The 20,161-nt window shown below is 31.7% G+C and overlaps 1 protein-coding gene across 4 annotated transcripts in view; it reads left to right on the top strand.

Moving 5' to 3' along the window:
- The window catches only part of Kifap3 (kinesin associated protein 3), a 173,758-nt gene that overhangs the window by 130,106 nt on the left and 23,491 nt on the right, over nucleotides 1-20,161 (top strand). For all 4 annotated transcript variants that reach the window (XM_063253658.1, XM_063253661.1, XM_063253660.1 and 1 more), the window contains 2 exons: nucleotides 7,824-8,013; nucleotides 14,254-14,353. In XM_063253658.1, the coding sequence (XP_063109728.1) occupies nucleotides 7,824-8,013; nucleotides 14,254-14,353 (290 nt within the window). The remainder of the gene's footprint in view (nucleotides 1-7,823; nucleotides 8,014-14,253; nucleotides 14,354-20,161) is intronic.

Genomic DNA, 20,161 nt, shown 5'->3' on the forward strand with positions numbered 1-20,161 from the left:
TATATGGTTTTCTTTTTCATTTTAATTTTTAAATGGCATGGGTTCACTGTTTGGAATTTTACTGAGAAGTTTTTGGAATCTGTATTTTGGCCAAACGTATTACTATTTATAGTTTATATTTGAAGTTTTCTTGCAAAATGGCTAAATTTGGCATTTGTAAACTTCATGTCAGAGCAGTTAACTGAATGGGACAATTAGTTGAAAGGCCTTGATCAGAACCTTTGTGGTAAATATTCTACTGTGAAAATATTCTATTTGTTAAATGATCCATGTTTTAACTCTGCGTGACTTACTTGAATTTGGACTCAATTTGTAAATTAACCTCAGACCAAAGATACTCTTAGCTTGCTAAAGATCCTTATTTGGGAGAAAGTTTTGGAATAAGCTATTTTAATGCATCCTACACAGATTGCTCACAATGACACTTGGAAAATAGCTGCCATTATTTGTTTTTTGCATCTAGGCTATACTACTAATCAAAATGAGGATGCTCAGTTTGTCCTACATCGTTTCCCAGAATAAAATGATAAAATGTACATTTTTTTAATTTATGTATTTTGAAGCAAGAAAAATTTGATTGGACACAGCAAAGATAGTGAAACACTAGAAAAATGCTATTAAAGGAAGATGTGAAGTCTCTGTCCAGTTAGCACCAGTAATGGCTCCCTAGCATTACACACACACACACACACACACACACACACACACACACACACACACAACTTTATACTAGGATAGGAGTGGATAGTAGATGATCTCTTAAGATGCTGCTAGATTTTGGCTTTCTCGTATTCTCAGCATATGTATATTATATAATAAATTCAAAATTTATAGAGAGAATGGGAATATTTGTAGTTCAAAGCCATTTATCTTTAATACAACAAATATTTTTGTCATTCAAGATAGTGTAGAATAATACTACAAAAAATTATATGCTTATAAGCCGTAGGGAAATATGCTTCCTTCAGTAAAGGACTTGTTCTCAAAATTATGCAGATATGGCAGTAGTGATGATTTGTTTAATGCAGCTGGGTCCAAGCCCTGAACTGATGAATTGAAACAGATGTGTAATGGTAGTATTCTGTGTACCAGGGAGAATTACATTACTCGTATTACAATATCCAGTCTCTTGCCTGATCAGCAAGTTGTTGCCTCTGTAACTAGATTTCTTAAAGGTTGGCAATACAGAGAGCTAAGATTATAGAGAGAAACAGCAGCAAGAAAAAGAGAAGCCATGGCTGCTTGGTCTTCTGGGAGATTCCAAGACAATCAGCCATTGGATTTTCTCTTGAGCCTTGAGAGTCATAAAGGATAGAATCTAAACATCTGATCTAGAAAGCTTCTAATAAGACAATTAAAGTTAAGTATACCTCAATTTTGGTTAAATATTTGAGAACCTCAGATTTCCTCCCAAAGTGACAAAAAAAATCCCTCCCCTCACATTTCTGGGATGTAAGCATTAATTACGTTTATTAACCACACAACGTGTGACAGAACTAAGACAAAATATAAAATTCGACAACACAAAACTCCTTGCATATGAAAGATTCAGTCTTGACTAGAAAATAACAGGATTCTCCTCTAAGATACCATGTGTGAACTAGTCTTCCACAAATAGTACTAATGACTGTTACCAACCAATGACCTGTGCTAATGCCGTACTGTATTACAGTGTTCATAAGAAAAGGGATACACTAGGTTCTCTGTAACAGACAGATGGGTCTTTCTGGCCAGCAACAGGCCATGTGTTACTTGGTACTAACACAGGTTTGTATTACTGTGATTTTGAATGGTAGCTTTTCTTAACTGATTCTTAATTCTGATCATGGCAGACTGTTATAATAACCTCAAATCAATACCTTAATCTAGTATTTTAAACTTGGAAAAATAAGGTAGTGTCTTAAAGAACAAAAAGTTATATTTAATAAGGCTGATTGATTAAAATGAAATCAAGCAAGATGTTTAAATTGAGTCTCCACTTCATTAGCTATTAGGGTTCCCACAAAGATTTCCAGGAAAGCCTGTGTCAGGCAGAAAAACTGGCTTTATTACTTATCTTGCAAGAAAGGGAGGGCACTTTAAAAAACTAACAAAGCATGGTGGTACATGTCTATAATCCCATCACTCAGGAGACTAATTTTTTGAGTTCAAGGCCAGCCTGGGTTACATAGTGAGTTCAAGGCCCACCCGCGCTACACAGTTGAGATCTTGTCTCAAAAAAGAAAACAAAAATGTCACAATACCTGAAAAGAAGTTGCAGGGAAGATTACCAGGAGTAAGATCAAAATTAGAAGTTGGGCCTTCAGAAGTCAACAAAGAGTAGGATTTGAGTAAAAATGGGTAAATGGCCATCACTTTTAATAGGTGTGGAGGTTGGACAGTGGCATACAGCAGGAATTACACAAAATGTCTAAAATCTTCTATTTCAAGAGCAAGTGGAGCTGATTCTTGCCTATTTTGTAGAGTTGGTAAATTTTAATTTCTCAGTATATGTTTAATTTTTAAATTTTATTAATTTCATATAATCAAATTGGAATTAATGAGATTTTTTTGGTTAGCCATATTTTGTAGTTCATTTTTATATTACATAAATAAAAAGACAGAAATTCAAGATTTTTAGCTTGTTAGAATTTAAAAACAAAATATATATGAACACAAATAGATATGTATATTCTTTGCCTGTTTCTTATGCAAATAAGAAACTTTTTTTTTTTTAATTGACAACCTTTGGATTTAACCCATGTAGTAAAAAAGAGAAAAATGTTTTACTAAATTTTATTTAGTTCTAACTTTTCCTTTGTGGTCTGCTTGGCATATCTGATATCACCTTGCACAGTCTGGCCTAGATTCCTGCGGAGGTCATTGTACTTAGAGCTCTGGTTAGAATGTGCCATGGTGAAGACTAGCAGTCAGCACCCGGGACTGTTCTGGTGAGAAATAGATAGTACATGCATAAAATCCAGCATTACTGTACGGGTGTGACTGTGTATCTATATATACATTTTATTGGAAGAAGTATTTTCCAAGATACAAAAAGGATTTTTAGCAGCTACAGCCTTAATATTAATGAGCAGCTGAATTACTCTAGACCTACTTCAATTTAGTATGAAAAATTATATTAAATAAACCACGTTACAGTCTCAATTAGGGTTCTGCCACATTAAAGGAAAAAGGAAAATCTGTTTTCCATCACTAATGTTAGAACACAAAGCAGATCTACGTAGTTCTTTGTTACCCTACAGTGTGTTAATCAGATACAAGGTGTGATGGAAGCCAGTGACAAAGTTTTCCTGATAGTGAACAGACTCGGATAATAGTCTGGTTAAGTCTTTATAATGTTTCAGTGGTTAAGTAGTAAACAAAATGATATAAGACTTCAAAAAGGATGGCATATTTCCATGTAAAATCAAACCATAAGTCTTTTGTGACACCTTAGAATTTATGGAAACTGAGTGCTTTTGCTTTTGATCATAATGTCAAGAGCTGAGAAGAGAGAAGACCGTATTTTCCTTTAAATACAGGATAAAGTCAAGAATCAAAGCCAGGACACAAAGGTATAATCCTTGTGAAAATAATTGTTTCTAAGGTGGAGGGAAAAACAGCCATATCTCATGACTATTTCCACAGCAGCTTCACAAATTTTGATGACATATCTTACCGGTGATTGAACAGGGATATCCCTGATTGTCATATTTATTTCCTGATACAAGGCAGAGAGTGAGAGTTACGAGGGGTAGAAACTGGGGGAGGGGTGTTAGAAGAAATTAATTTTTGCATGTTAAATGTATTAATATTTTTGCACTGAATATTAATTTTGAGTTGTTGTTTAACTTTTTAAAGCAACTCTCAAGCTTCCAAGATTTTTCAGTTTGGAGAGAGTCATTTCAACAACTGTATTAAGAAATAGCTTCTTATTTGCAGAATAACATGTTATTCTAATCATAGGTTTTCTCTTTAGGGAGCTTAAGTGCTAGATTTTGTTTTACAAATGAGTCGAAGTCTAAGATATTTAAAGTAGCTTTACAAAGTTGCGTACTTTACTTAGTAGAAAAGCAGGAACTGGAAACCAGGTGTCCTAATACCTAATTCAGTGTACATTGTGTTATCCGTGCCATAATACAGGTAAATTCAGATTCTGCAATACAAAGAAACTGATTTTACTATTACTGTTAAACTGTATTCTTAGAGATTCCCAAAGATGGAAGTTAGCCTAGGGATTCCAGAATGATTGGTTTTTAAAATGGTAAAACTTTGATTGAAAATTTTGGTGAAACAGAAGAGGAAAGAAAACAAAAAGAGTTACGTGTTTTTAGGGGAATGAGACATGGAGGTGTAAAATTTACCATGTTAGTCTTGGGAAAGTATATTTTTGTTTTAAGATTCTCACATTTTGAGTTTTAAAATAATTTTTCTTCCATAAAATAGTAAGAGTAGTTATCAAATGATTTGTATCTGTTCCTAAAATATGCTTTTGAACTTTTTCTAAAAAGATTGAAACTCTTATGACCACTGGTTTAACCTATTGTGTGCTGCACTTACTAAATAGAATTTCAACAGTCATGAGCTAAAATTTTGATTTTTAATAAATATAAATGTTTCTAGAAACATAAAATTAATGGTCAGCATCATACTGCAAACATTGCTATCTAATTTGATTCTAGTATTTACTACAAACAAAAACTAAAGCAAAAAATATTTAAGTGAATATTGAATTAACATTTTTCATTTTAAGATTCAAAGATAATAGACATTTAAAGATCTAAACATTTGAAGCTGTATTTCCACAAACTAGAACAAACTCTGATGGCACCAGTAGAGTACCTTAATAATGTTTCATTTTTAGCCTTTAAATTAGTGTGTGTTTGTGTGTGTGTGTGTGTTGTTAAATATTTTTCCAAGATAAGCATGGTGACTCACACCCATAATCCTAGCACTCAAGAGGCTAAAGCAGGAGGATCACTGTAAGTTTAAATTTGAACTACATAGGAGACCCATCTCAAAAAATAAAAGCATGTATGTATTTTTTCAAAGCTAGTAATATTGGAATGTAAAAGATTATTTTAAAACTGGGAATTGTTGGTGATTTATAGTGATTTGTCCTAGGTAAAGGTATTACAAATATTTTCTATAATTTTCTCTTTCCAACAGTGAAAACACAACTTTTACAATTATAAAAATCTAAACAGTATTTTCAAAATCTCATGCTATAAGATTTTTAAAAGAACCTTTAAGGTCTTGATACTATTCATTGAAAGTTTTTGCCATTTTAATATATGAGGCATAACAAAGAGTACTACCTATTAAACAAACATAAGGAACTATACTTACCTGTTAAAGCTTAGAGGCACCTCTTAGGAAAACCCTACTTGACACTCACTCCTTTCAGTGTGTTCATTATAGTAGGATTCTGTAAATATTGCTGGATCTTCTGCAAGACACAATTGTGAGTATACTAAGTGATAATACAGTCTGGTATAGAGCAACGTTTGAGGGAAAATCTTTTGTTTTATTTAAAGAGGTGAGGAAACAACTATAGTGTTTTCATTGTAATGCTGTAAGCAATAATGCACTTGGTAATCATTATGCCTGGCATAGAAATTAGGTCTATTGTTTCATAGTGCACAGTTACTTTAAATAATCATTAAAATAAAATTGTTTTAAAAGGACAAATGTAGTGCAATCTGTATCTGCTATTATACTTTTTGGCCTTATAATGCCTTGCACTGAGTTAATTACTTTGAAGATGGTAACACACAGTATAGTAACTATTGTTATTCTGTTATTTAATTATGAAATGTGGGGGTTCATAAAAATATTCATTGGTTCTACAGAATAATTCCATCGTCGTCTAACAAAATAGAACCTTTTAAAGCAATGCATAAGGGTAGTCTTGTTACATGTGGTGCTAGACTCTGTGCTAACGCTCAGTGTCATTATTTTACCAAGAACATGTGAAAAATTAGCTGCAGGTGCTCAGGGTGGTATCTGTTTTGTGAGCTTGGACTTTTGTCAGATAGGCTCTTCTGGAAAGAAAAAAGAAAAACCTTATACACGTAAGTTCATCATAAGAATAATGTTGTGCACTCATAAGGTAATAAGGCCAAATTACTAACCAGGCTATCTGTGAAGGAACATCTTTGTTACACATTTCTACATTGCACGTGTTTTGTTACTGAATTATTAAATAAGGAAATATTAAAAGAAGGTATAAGGTAACTCACAGCCAGGTATAGTAGCACAATAATGTCATCCCAGCACTAGGGAGACTGAGGCAGGAGGATCCCCTTGAGTTTGAGGCCAGCCTGACCTACACAGAGTTCAAATGTTCTTAATACAAAGCATTACTTTCTAAGCTACATACATATTGTGCATATTTATCTTTTGGAGTTATTTTTTTACCTACATTGGTAGCATTTCACAGATATTATTGGGAGGCAAGTGTTTAATCTTTTTTTTTTTTTTTAATGGTAACAGGGATTGAACCAAGGCCTTTTGAGTCAACCCAGCCCGTTTATTTTTGAGGCAGATTTACCCAGGCTGGGCTTGAGCCATCCTCCTGCTTCAGCCTCCTAGCTATAAGTTTTACTCATTGGCAGAACAGACCTAATATTTCATATGCTTTGGACATTTCACTGAATTTTAATACTGTTTTTATACTAGGAAACCCTATGCTTGGAACTTAAATTATAAAAGAACTATTTAATCATACACTTTTCTGTCATTTTCCTTGAATATTTTTTTATTCAGGTAATTTGGATTTTTAATTTTTGTGCCAATATAAAAGTTAATTTTATACCTCTTGCCAAATGAAACAAGCTAATATTCTTAAAACAAGCAAAAACATGGTCAAAGTATTACCAGTCATCTTGTAGACTAGAATTTCTGACATTTTAAGTCATTCTTGGAGTTTGGGTGACCTGTGACATGCTCATATTTTAGGAAAAAAATAAATATTTTCAGTTTCATCCCCAGAATACCAGTTTGCTTTTCATTTGTGTATTAAATGTTTTACCTTAATGGTTATAATTGAATTATAAGGAGACATGATCATACCTTTGTGAATAATCTGGCAAAAAGCCAAGCACAGACAACTGCTGCATAATTTCATGTATGGAATATAAAATAAAAGTAAAAATAAGAGTGGACGGTGACTGGGGGAGGCAGTGAATGGTAGGAAAAGTCACATTCAGTGAGAGGTAGGAGTAAATTCTGGTGTGCTGGTCCACAATGGATTACTGTAGGTGACAGTTAGACACTGCATATTTAGGAAAGCTAGAAGAAATATGTTTCACCATAAAGAAACAGTGTTTAAGGATATCTGTAACTTACTTTAAGATTTATATAATACATATCAAAATATCACACAGTACTCCATAACTGGGCACAGTTTTATATTTCTGTCATTAGAAAAAAATCTGAAAAATAAAGTTCCTATAGCCCATGGGACAAGTTGAAAGATAAGGACCTGCTGTAATTTATAATAATTGGCTCATTTGTCCTTCAAAAAATTCACCAAGAACTTCCTTTGTGACAAGTGTTACAGATATACTTGTTGGTAAATAAAACCATGGTTGCTTCTCAGAAGTTCACAGTCAAAACAAGAATAGGCACTTAAAGAAATAGTTTTACAAATGAGGTCATTATTTTGTGGTTTAAACAAAATAAGATTCTGTTTGTTTTCTGTAGTAAACCAGGTATTTTTAATATTCTCTATGAACCAAATGAAGGGTCTCAAAATTCTTTCCTCATCAACTATTGCTACCTCAGTACTAGTAAGTAAACCTGTACTGCACACTAACTGTTAAGCTGTTCGTTTTTAATAGGAATATGATGATGAATGGGCCAAGAAGATTCAGAGGGAAAAGTTTTGTTGGCATAACTCTCAGTGGCTGGAGATGGTAGAGAGTCGTCAAATGGATGAGAGTGAGCAATACTTGTATGGTGATGATCGAATTGAGCCATATATCCACGAAGGAGATATTCTAGAAAGACCTGACCTTTTCTACAGCCCAGGTAAAGTAATAACCAAGCAAAAATTTGCCTTTGTGTATGTAGGAATTTTAGCCTCCCAACCTTGCACATTCTCAAATTTTCTAAGCACTTCTTTTATAACATACAAACAGGCTTCTGCTAGTCATTTTAAGTGTAATGTCTGTGTACACCAAAAACATGTATTCATTCACCAGCATTTTTTGAAATTAATCTTTAATGTGAACTCCATTGAAAAGTACATAGCCGAGAAAATGAATTGCTGTTAAGTTGCCTTCCTAAAATGCATCATTTCAGTGTATATCTTCAAGATATACATTGGTTTGTTGTCCTATGTATTTAATCTTAACAGTTTAATTTTGTCATATTTTTCCTTTAGTTTCAAACTACCAACTATTTGGTGACTGTTGGGAAGATTCAGATACTTGATAGCAATAGTTTTTCTTCTAAATTGTGCAGATATTTGCAAGGTAAAATTTAGTGTGTACATGTATTACGACTATTGATTATGCCATATCACCCTATTTAATGAATGAACTTGGCACACATATTAGTAAATCTTGAATATTTTGCTTTTCATGTTTTGTTCTTTGCCCATGTTAATTACTCTACTGAGAAGAGAAAGAAAGGGATTTTTCATTAAGATGTGGAAGGTTAAAAATAAGCGACATTAAAGCTGGAGTCCTAGCCCCGTAGTAGAGTATTTACCTTGCACATGTCAAGCCCTGAGTTCAATACCTAACACTACGAAAAAAAGTACATTAAATTATATCTGAACTGGCTTGCCGTTTTTTTTTTTCCTACCATGTGCTTCTACCATGTATTTATTAAGTTATCTTACTGTTTTTTTTTTTACATGTTTTACATGTGTTACTTCATTTTGCCAGAACGGTCTGTGTGTGATCAATGGTTGATTGTATAAATTATCATCACATAAAATCACTAATAATTAGCATCCTTTCTGATCTACGAAACTATTCACGTTTTTTGTGTGTTTTCATAATTCTGAGTTGTATAAATCTCCCATCAATAGTATTACTTTTATATGTGATATACATGCTTCCATCCTGGAAAGTTCATACTTTACTTTGAAAATTTAATATATTTCTAAAAATCAACAACTGAGATCTCATTAAAAAATTTTTACGCATCAGAAAAAAAATCACTAACAGAGTGAAAACACAGCCCATAGAGTGGGAAAAAGTTGTAGCCAGCTGTCCCTCAGATAGAAAGGACTTCTATCTAAAACATACAAAGAATTGAAAAAAATCAAGCCCCTCAAATTCAAAGACCCAATACAGAAATGAGCATCAGAGATGAATGGCAGTGGCATTCATCTGAGACCAATGGCAAATAAATAGATGAAAAACTGTTCAACACCATTGGTCATTTGAGAAATGCAAATTAAAACACTGAAATTCCATCTCATCCCAGAAAAAATGACTGTCATCAACAAATCAACCAATAGCAAATGCTAGCAGAGCTGTGGGGAAAAGGGAGCCCTCCTCTACTGTTGGTGGGAGCACAGACTAGGTACAAACACTATGGAAATCTGTGGAGATTCCTCAAGAGACTAGAATTAGACATCCCATTCGATGCAGATATCCCCCTTCTGGGCAAATTCCCAGAGGACTTAAAAGCATCAGACCATAGTGGTATTTGTGCACCCATGTGTATAGCAGCACAATTTGTAATAACTAAATCTTGGAAACACCCCAAGTGCTTATCAACTGAGGAATGGATTTTTTAAAATGCAGTATTTTTATACAAGGAGTACTACTCAGCTATAACAAAGGATCAACCCTAGGCTTTTATAGGTAAATGGATACAAGTTGAGACCATGCTCATAAGTGAAGTAAATCAGACTCATATGTGTAAATATTGTATTGTGTCCTTAGTAGAAGAAACTGGCAGAGTGAATAAGATCCAAAATGTACAATAGATACTGTGAAAGAGGAAGAAACTACTCAAAAGGAAAGCACAACTGAGATGGGGGATAGGAGAAAAGAAGAGAACCAAACATACACACACACACACACATTCCATGAATGATTTCACATACTAAGAATAAGACTGCTCATAAATGATGATGAACAATAAAAAGTGAAAAGTCATTAAGAATGTGCAGCAGCAATACAGTTTTATAAAATATAAAACGAAAGCTAAATAATTATGTTACTAATTTCTATTAGTGCATTGAAAAGAATGGTTTGTGCTTATATTTTTTGATCAGTTTTTCATGCCTGTATCTTGTAATCTGAGCAACTACTTTAAAAATAATATTCAATATATTAACCATTGTTAATCTCCTATTATCTTGTTTTGAAATTCTGTATTTTTAAAAATGTTTTCTCTTTAAAATAAATAAAAAGAAAATTGAGTGTATTTCTTCCTAACTGAGCTTTACACAGTAGTTATAAAATTTTGCTTTGTGTTTCAAAGCAGCTGGGATAAATCATTAATTTCAGCCAACTAGGATTTCTTAGTTCAGTAATGGCAAGCAGCTGCTCCTGGCATAGTTAGTGTTCATGAAGAAAATGGTGTAAACATGTATGATGTGGATTCTTTGTCTGTAGGTGTCGAAATAGTCTTACCATCAATTTTCTGTCTTTGAAGATTGATAGCTACCTGTCAGCATGAATCATTAACCAGTTTCCAAAACTGAGTAAAACTAATAACTGCATCAGTTAATAACTTCAATTTTCTTGTTTAAAAATCTTCTGAAATTTTAATTGTTTAAAGTTATTAGCACATTTCTAAATTTGGTTCATTTAAATTAAGCTCCTAAATGAAAAATTGTATTTTTATGTGTTACTTTAAAATGTGTTATACTTCTTATTTGAAAACTAAATTATGTATATTTTTATATACCATAATTTAGAAATAGCAGTAACTGATGGAAAAATAAGTACTTGAGTGATAAAATATTATTAGTCTCATTTTTTTAAATAACTAAAGCCTGATGATATATATATTCAACAGCAGAAATTTCATTCTACAGCATTTATAGATTGCTTTCCGAAAGCAGCTTATATCTTATTTTACGTTGGCATTTTCTGTGACATCTGTAGAGTAAGTTATCATTTCTTAATGTATCTCATGGAGATCTAGGTAATATGAGCCCCTTTTTATAATTCTATTGTTGCCTGGAATCTTCAGATAAATTTGTAGTTACTACATATCAATTTGAACGCTTGTGCCATTTCTTTACACTCCTGAGCCTCTTTGAAACTTCAGGCTACTTCCAATGAATATAAGGCCTTAGTAACTTTTCAGCCACAAAGATTAAACTGAATGACTTAAGATTCTCTGGATCTTACCTTTTATTTTAAAGTAAAATGGCATTTTCTACTTTGTAAGTCATGAGTATTAGCCTCTGAGGCTTCAAACTGAAATATCAGTCAAAATATATGTTACTCTTTTTGCTGTTTTGTTTAAGAAGAATGCTAAGGTTATGGAACTCGCACCTCCTTTACAGTAGTTTTCTTAGAGTCCAAAATAATTATGATTGTAGTCATTGATGAAGTTTCTTTGTTACCATGAAAATAAAGCTTTTTACTTGGTACTTTTTATCTAAATAGAAAGTATATTTTATAGAACTGTATTGCTGCTGCACATTCCTAATGACTTTTCACTTTTTATTGTTCATCATCACTTATGAGCAGTCTTATTCTTAGTATGTGAAATCATTCATGGAATATGAAACTTGGTTTGCTTCTGTATCAAGAGCATTTAAAAACCATAGTTTTATAAAAGTTTATTTTAGTAACTATTTAAGTAAATATGGAATTTTTGTTTTACAATGTTTATAAGGTAGCTTTTTTAACTGAATTACAGAATTGAGAAGGTTGATAGATTTGCTTTGATTTCATCACTTCTAGTATATATAGCTCCATTTATTTATAACTGTCTTGATTATCACTTGGAGCCTCATAGAAAGATATGTCACATAACTATATGAATCGTATTATATAACTAAACCCATATAATTTAATAACCTAAATATGTGTGAAACTGTTCAGCTTAGAGTGCTGTGACATGTTTCATCTCTGTTTTCTGTTTCCTCTGGCCATGAAATTCTTTGGTTCCTTATTGCTCTTTGAAACAACAAGGAGTTTAAAAAGGACACTCCTAGCTTGATATGAGTTTATAATCAAGACAATCTGATTCCTTTTTACTGCTTCCCTAAAATAAATAATATTGGTTGTACAATGCAGAGAATTGGGATGAGATTTTCATAGGCCTTTTATACCTCACTTTAGTGAAGACAGATTTCTCAGTATCTCAGAGCTGCCTTTTGTCAAGCCATACAAGGCATTATGGAAACTATAGTTTATTTAAAATGAACTGCCTTGCCCTGAGCTTACTACAAAGGAATTTAAGAAATATGTATTTATTCTTTTTTACTGTATATTTAAATTATTTAATACTTAAATTATGCTATTATTAAATTCTGTGTTTATAAAATTTCTGGCTGAACTTTTCAGTTCAAGAATTTTTAGTTTGAATTCAATCTGTGATCCTGTGTTCTGCTTATCTTTGGAGACAATAAAGTTCTGAATCAAAAATAAAATTTTGAGACTTTGATCAGTTTTTAATAAAATTTCTTTTAATATGCCTCACTTTACTAGATCATATTTTTAAATACAACCTCATATATAAATATCTGTTCAATTAATTGTATTTAGTGTATTTGAAACTGTATTCCTGAGTGCTAAATGTTTTATTCATGGCATAATGAACATCTTTGCCTTCATTTTCAAAGTGTAGCATACATTTATTTTAGTATTTTATTTAGCTTTTTTTCTTCAAAACTGGTAGATTTCTGAAGCCTTATTCCTCCGTCATTGCACTTTAGTTTAACAGAATAACTCGTTGATATTTTTAAACCTGACTTAAAGAAATTTCTAGCTTATGTTCAGTCTGCTTTGATTTTTTTTTGTATCTATTCTGTGTTTAGCTGGATTTTAGATTTTAGGATCTATCTTCTAGTGTACATTAAAACTGCACTAAATATCACTGACCCGTTAATGGAAACTCAAATATTTTATATTTAATAAACCAATAAGACAAATATCAAAGGAATCCATGAACAATACAAAAATTAGATAGTAACCCAAATAATTAATAATTGAATATGTGTACCAAATAAGGTGTATAGGATCTGATGGAAATACTAATTACTTCACTTACTTATTTGTTCATGCCTTTACTTAGTTTTAAGATTTTGTCATCTAAGTTCTACGTCTTTCAAGGTCCAAATCAATTACAGCTCTACCCCCTCTCCTAAAGAGGCTTTTCTAACACCTGTAGAATACAGTAATCCTTCCATAGCTTTTATTGCCCTCATCACTCAGTACCTATATCCACTCTTGATGTAAATTGTTTTACTGTTATCTTAGATTAAAAATTTTTAAAACAGACATACATATTACAATAAGTTCTCAAAGCCATCCAGATAGTCATAATAAAAGCCATATACTAAAGTATATGCTCCATACATGAGACATCTCATAGGTCACCATATAGACCTTTTTTCCTCATTGTCTCTATTTTTAGTTTGTTCAAAATTCTATTAAAAATAAGTTATGTAGTTTTTACCATTAGTTTGTATGTATGAGTTAACATTTGGTATTTAAATTGTCAAGCATTGCTTATTTAGAAATTTATTTATTTGATATATCTAATTCTGTAATCATGATAAACAGGTGAACTGCCTGGGTATAAATTGCACAATATACTTTAAAGCAGTGATGGTGATCCTTTTGTTTGCCATCACTGCCCTAAGGTATTGCTTTTTATTCACACTATGTCATTCATGCCTTTTTGCTTCTATTTGTGCTTTTTCTTTTTAAACCTGGCCCACAGTTTCTGTCTTCTCACCAACCCTCCTCTCCTCACCTCACCTTTTTGTTCCTTCTCTACAATATACTGAAGCTTAACGATACTACTGTCTTTGCCTTCTCCGTTGTAGTATCATGTGACACATAGTGGATATGTAATAAATGTTGAATTATTGTGCTGAATTGTTGTGAACAAAACACTTTAGTCCATACGGTCCTCTAGGAGTACTCTTACAAAAAACAACTTGTCATGCCAACATTTTTCTTTCCCGATTAAATGTATGGGTTATTTTCTTATACTGTTAAGATTTTTCTTCTTATGCATATGACAGTAACCTCTGTACGTTGCTTGATATGGTAGTTTCCTTTTTATTATTCTCCACAAATATGTTTAACTAGTTACCATTTTCCTTCTTACTAGACGGATTAATTGCCACTGAAGGAGCCATAAGTCCAGACTTCTTCAGTGACTATCACCTTCAGAATGGAGATGTAGTTGGACAGCATTCGTTTCCTGGCAGGTAAACAGTCTTCCAAGAAAAATAGGATGTATGATGTTCTTTTGTTTTTGAAGGGCTAGAATTTTCTTCACTCTTCATTTCTCTTTTTCATTAAGGAAAAATCCAAACTTTTCAATAACATGCATGATTTTAAATTAGTTTGTGAAGTAACATTTTTATGTCAAAAAAAATGGAGATCACAAATCTTCATAACATTTATCACTTTGGAAAATAGGAACTATCTATTGAAACAGGCAAGGCTTTTGCCACGTTAGTGAATATAGATTATTTTCTGAGTACTTCCCAAAACCAATATAAGAATACAAGACACGTATTTTAAATATCACTGTTTTAAAAAGTTGATATTTGATTTAGTTGAAGATTTTTCTATCATAGATTACATTCAAATAAAATTGAAGGGGGCTAAAGTCTTAACAGGCTGGCATTGTTCTGCAATTATCAGAAAGTTCCCTACAGCAGATATGTAGGTTCACTACTAATGGTGGTACACAGATTTTTTATGCCAAAAATTATAGACAATGTTTCTTCTTTATTACATTCATAGACATATAATAGTTTTATTTAGGCTATTAAAATTTCACATTAAGCTAGTTTTGTGAATAGGGATAATCTTATTTTGCCTTAGACAGCTATTTAATTTCTGCTTCTAAAATCCCATTTTTCATTATAATAAGCCATTTTCTAGTTGAGAGATCATTTATATATTTTTAAATCAGTATAGTTGCAATGAGCACATTATAACTTTTAATGATCATGTAACATAAGCTATTTTAATTAACCATAATTATAATTGCTGTAACCATTATTATGTTATATATAATCAGTTTTACAATAAAAAAAATCTAACAGTAAGAAATACGTGTATTTTAAAGCTAGTCAAGCCTCAAAAAAATTTAAATTTAAGTAACCAACTTACTCAAATAGAGTGAGAATTTGAACTTAGGTCTATAGCACCAAAACTTACTTCTTTCCAGTATAATATGCTTCTAATTTGGAGGAAAAAAGAAGCATTCTGTAGTGATTTTTAAGAATTTATGAACACAATTCACATTAAAAGAAACTCCTTTCAAGGCTGAGGATGTAGCTCAGTGCTACAGCATTTCCTTAGCATGCACAAGATCCTGGGTTTAAGCCTCAGCACTACAAAGAAAAGGGGGAATATGGCAACCTAGTATACACACACATTTTTATTCACAAGTATTTATCCACCCGTATATGTAAAACAAAATACCTTAAAATGATATTCTTACTGCCTGTAAAGCACAAATTATTTTCTTTTGTTCTGTTTGTTAAATGTAGTTCCAAGGAATTGATGGTCCTGACTCAAAAGTTTAAAAATGTAGTGGAAAAACATAGGAGTATTACATGAAATGCGTAGTTAAGTGTTCTGTAATAGACTTTCAATAAATAATAGAAATAGTTTCTTTGGTATACTAGATTGTCATAGTAAGAAATTCCTTGCCTCAGGAATAAAAGCTAGCCGTGGTTAAATGCTAGAAAGCATATGGCTTTTGATTACTTTTGATGCTTCTGGCTATATTAGCTATAATTATTTAAATAGAAGCTCTGTTTAATCATTTTAACTACTATATCATGTGGCAATTCCACTGTACAAATGTTTTCAGAAACGTAACTGAAAAAGGAAGAAATGATTTGGAAATTTGATCCTAATAGTTATATCAAAGACTTACCTAATTATTCTTTCATTACAATTATTAATTATTTCATTTTGTTTTACTATGAACAAAGCATTTTCTTTATTTGTTACAGATACTTCCAATCTAAAGTAGACTGCCACTAATTTATGCATTACTTATATGAAGATTTGTTGTTTTTATATATATAAAATTGTGACTTTGAAGAAACTGCTAAACATTTTCACTAAAATTGAATATATAGAATCTTATGAGCCCAATTCTGGAAAATCTTTCATTTTGGAATTTTGAAAATAGTCATTTTATAAAACAATGAAAATATTTGGTATATTTAGTGACTAATAGTGATTAAGTTATGAATTAAAAATATCAGTCCAAAAATATCAGGACTTTCTCATTTCTATTAATTATTTTAAATTACTTTGAGAACATCTTTTTTGAGCCTTCAGTTCCTTTTTGGGGTAAAAATATTTAAATAGCTTTTTTTATTCATAAATGACACGTCACAGTAATGTTGACTTAAAAGATTACTTAAAAGATTATTTTTCAAATCTAAGGAGTAATATACCTAGTATAATCATTTTGTTTTGAAAATTATGCTTTAAAAAAGATCTTCCTCTGAAAAACTTAGTCCTTCATCTCTTTTATAATTCTCAAGGCTTTAGCACATGTAACTGTTACTTTTCCTTTTTTTTATTTCCAGGATAATTTACAGTTCAGTTTACTCAAGTGTTTGTAGGTAATAGATCAAACTAATAGGTCAATTGTATCAGCAGAGATACGGAAAATTCAATGTAACCAAAGATATATACTCTCTACGTTTTGTTTTATTGATCGACATTGAAATTAAATGTTTCATTTATTCAGTCACTTTTGGCTTGTTAGCAGTCCCTGGATATTGATAAACCATAGATCTTGCATATTTCTTAATTCTGCACAGATTTTGGTATTTTAAATTGCTTCATAATTATTCACATATTTTGTATACTTTTGCTGATGTCCCAGATGTAAAATTTTAAACTAGAATCTTTTTCAGTTCTTCCGAAATCTTCTGATATCTAGTAGATAAATCTAAAATTTGTTGATAACATTGATTCAAACCACTATTGAGATTATTTATTTTAACAGATGTTAAGTTACTCAAATACTTTAATATTTAATGTTTTCAAGAAATGTTATTGGATTCCTATTTATCTCCACTGTGAAGATGAAAATAAGATTTTATGGACACTGTAAAGAATTTAGGATAACTGAAAAAATAATGAATTTGAAATACAATCACTTGTCAGCCTTTTGGCTAAGATCAAGTATGCATTTAAAATACTGAAAAAACTGATCCTCTAAAAATGGTTAAAAAGAGAAAGTATTATATATTGAGAGATTTTTTTTTTCTTTCGGATTTTGTTTTTTCCTCCTCGAATCAAAGAAAAGAGTCAGATGGTTTACAAGGTCTTTCTTTGCTTCTTTATCATACATCTTTGGTAAATAAATATGGCTTTATCTGGGGAGAGGTTAGTGTATAAATGGTTAGTATATAAATGGTGAATTTGTGTCATTACCACTGCTGTGATGATTTGGGTGACAGTGGGATGTGGGATGAAATGTGGAGCAGGTGTGTGACAGGGCCAAGCGGCATGCTCCTCAGCTGGCTCTCACAGCTCGCTGGACTTTGTTGGTTTTTGAACATTGCAGTGTGAGTGAATCAGTATAAAATGGATGAACTCAAGTTCCTGCAAGGTAAAGAATAAATTGCTGATTTGAATGACATGAAGGTTTTTTTAATTGTTAAAAAATTTATTTTTCCTAAAATGACAAATGTGTTCATATCTGAGAAACTAAGACAGACTAAGAGAAATGTTTAAACAATTCAAATTGGTGTTTTCTTAAAATCCAAGTCAAGGGTCCTTCTCAATCTGAATGCCTGCATTTTTGTAATATATCAAGGCAGTTTAATTGGAAACAGTGAAAACTGCTAAACTCATCAATCTCATTTTACAAGACAGACTGAATGTTTGATACAATAGATACTGGCAGTTGGACAGCGAATCCTGGGTCTTAGACATGCATCACTATTGGTTTGAATCCCTTGGCGCCAGGATTTCCCGACACTGAGAGCTAATGCAAAATGCATTAGGGCTCCAAGGCATTAGCTATGGAGTTGCCAATCCCAGAGAGCCAAATGTAAATCTTCCCCCCCCCCCACAAATCTGAACTGGTGTTAGAAAGTAAAGTGGAACTTGCTATTGAAGCTAATTAAAAATAATAGGAGCAAGACTAGCTTTTTTTCCTGTTATATACCATGAATCTATACCATATTTTTGGATCTTTTTTTTTATTATAACTCTTACTTTTCAAGACTAACAAGAACCTCATGTTGAGTATTTTTAAACTGCTTCCAGCTTTTACAAATCAGTTTTTGTTGCAGTAAAAATGGTCCATTTTCCTTTTATAGGAATCCAATTTTCATAAAAAAATTGTAGAGACTGCTTAGGTTTCCTTGAGTCTTTGAAAAATATTTTTCAGAGAGACTAACATTCTTGGTGGTTAGCAGAGTGATGTCATTTACTGACCGTTTCACCAAGGTCAGAGATGAGCTGGATGTGTGCATTATCCAAGCCATATGATTATTACAGTTTTGTTTTCTATGTGTATGGTATAGCTTAAGCTTTTTTTTCCCCCTTTCTTTGGGTACTTTAGTATTACCTTTTTGTGCATTAAATATACTAAATATTATACATAAGTTTTTCATTTTCATCTCATTTTTTCAAACATTAAATCATAGTTTATTGTACTTTGAAATATCATACTGGATAGAACTAATAAATTATTTCTTATTATAAAAATAATCTTTTGTTGGTCACAGTGTTGAATGCCTGTAATCCCAGCTACTCAGCAGTTTAAGGCAGAGGATCAGGAGTTTGAGGCCAGCTTGGCAACTTAATACAATTTTGTCTCAAAAAAAAACAAAAACCTTTCATCTGAATTTTTCTATATATGATTTTGCCTGTGGCTAAGATTTTCCATGTAAAATTAAGACTTGCTTTTTTCATTAATGTACTAATTATACTCAGCTATATAGTTTACAGTTTTTACTTGAGAAAAATAATAAAATTTCATATTCTATCTAGAAGGAATTTGTAGTATTTATAGAAATGTATAGTATTAAAATTGCATATTATGAGTTAATTTTATAATTACTCAAAAAAGAATTGGATTGTCTGCCTTATAACCCTTAATTTGGCCAAAGAAATTCTGTTAATATTGTGATTAAAAATAAATGTTTATAAAATTCTATTATGAACAAGTCCTTTACCTTTTTTAATTGATTACTCAAACCCTCTAATTTGTTCCAACCCATAGTAGTTACATGATAGTGATCTTTACTACTGTAACAACAGTAGAGGAACTACTTGGAAAGTTCTAAGAAAAGTTAAACTCCCCAAAATGTTTCCTTTGATAGACATAGGGTTAATCACTAAAACCCTGTTATAATGTTGTTAAATTTCTGTCAGATGATCATACTTTTTTCCTTATATGAATGTCTCTTCCATTAGATTTTTCTCAATAGAGAATGTGATACATACTTTTGGGGATTTTTTGGTTGGGGGGGGGGTGTTTTTGTTTTGCTTTGTTTTACGATTTACATGCCCGCCCAGTCCTTTTTATTTTTGAGACAGAGTCTCACTAGGTTACCCAGACTAATCTTGAACTTGGATTCCTCCTGCCTCAGCCTCCCAAATTACTAGCTAAGATTACAGGCATGCACCATTGCACCCAGCTGCACGAAGGCTTTAAAAACAGCAATACTCCTAATTTAGTAATTTTTCCAGGCATGGTAGTCACAAAGTAAAGTAGCCAGGTACCCTTTTCACCAGTCATATTTCTTAATGTTAATACCCACACATTAAAGCTAAAAAATACTCAATTAGCTGTTTCGGGAATTTACTTTGATAAAGACTTTGTGGAAGACGTTTGATAATACAGAAAAATGCCTTAAATTGTCCATTTCAATTCAGTGACTTCATTTTTAATACTTAATATTGACCAAGTAATCAAAGATAAAAATAAAGGCTGCATAAATAAGTTATTATTATCAAAGAAATCAGGTAATGTTAAGTGTAATAAGTGTATGTACCAATAGAATCATTTTTAA

The sequence above is a fragment of the Cavia porcellus genome, unplaced genomic scaffold (genome assembly GCF_034190915.1).
Source record: "Cavia porcellus strain 051 isolate PalLab524CR breed Dunkin Hartley unplaced genomic scaffold, mCavPor4.1 scaffold_7, whole genome shotgun sequence".
In the NCBI taxonomy this organism is placed as follows: Eukaryota; Metazoa; Chordata; class Mammalia; order Rodentia; family Caviidae; genus Cavia; species Cavia porcellus.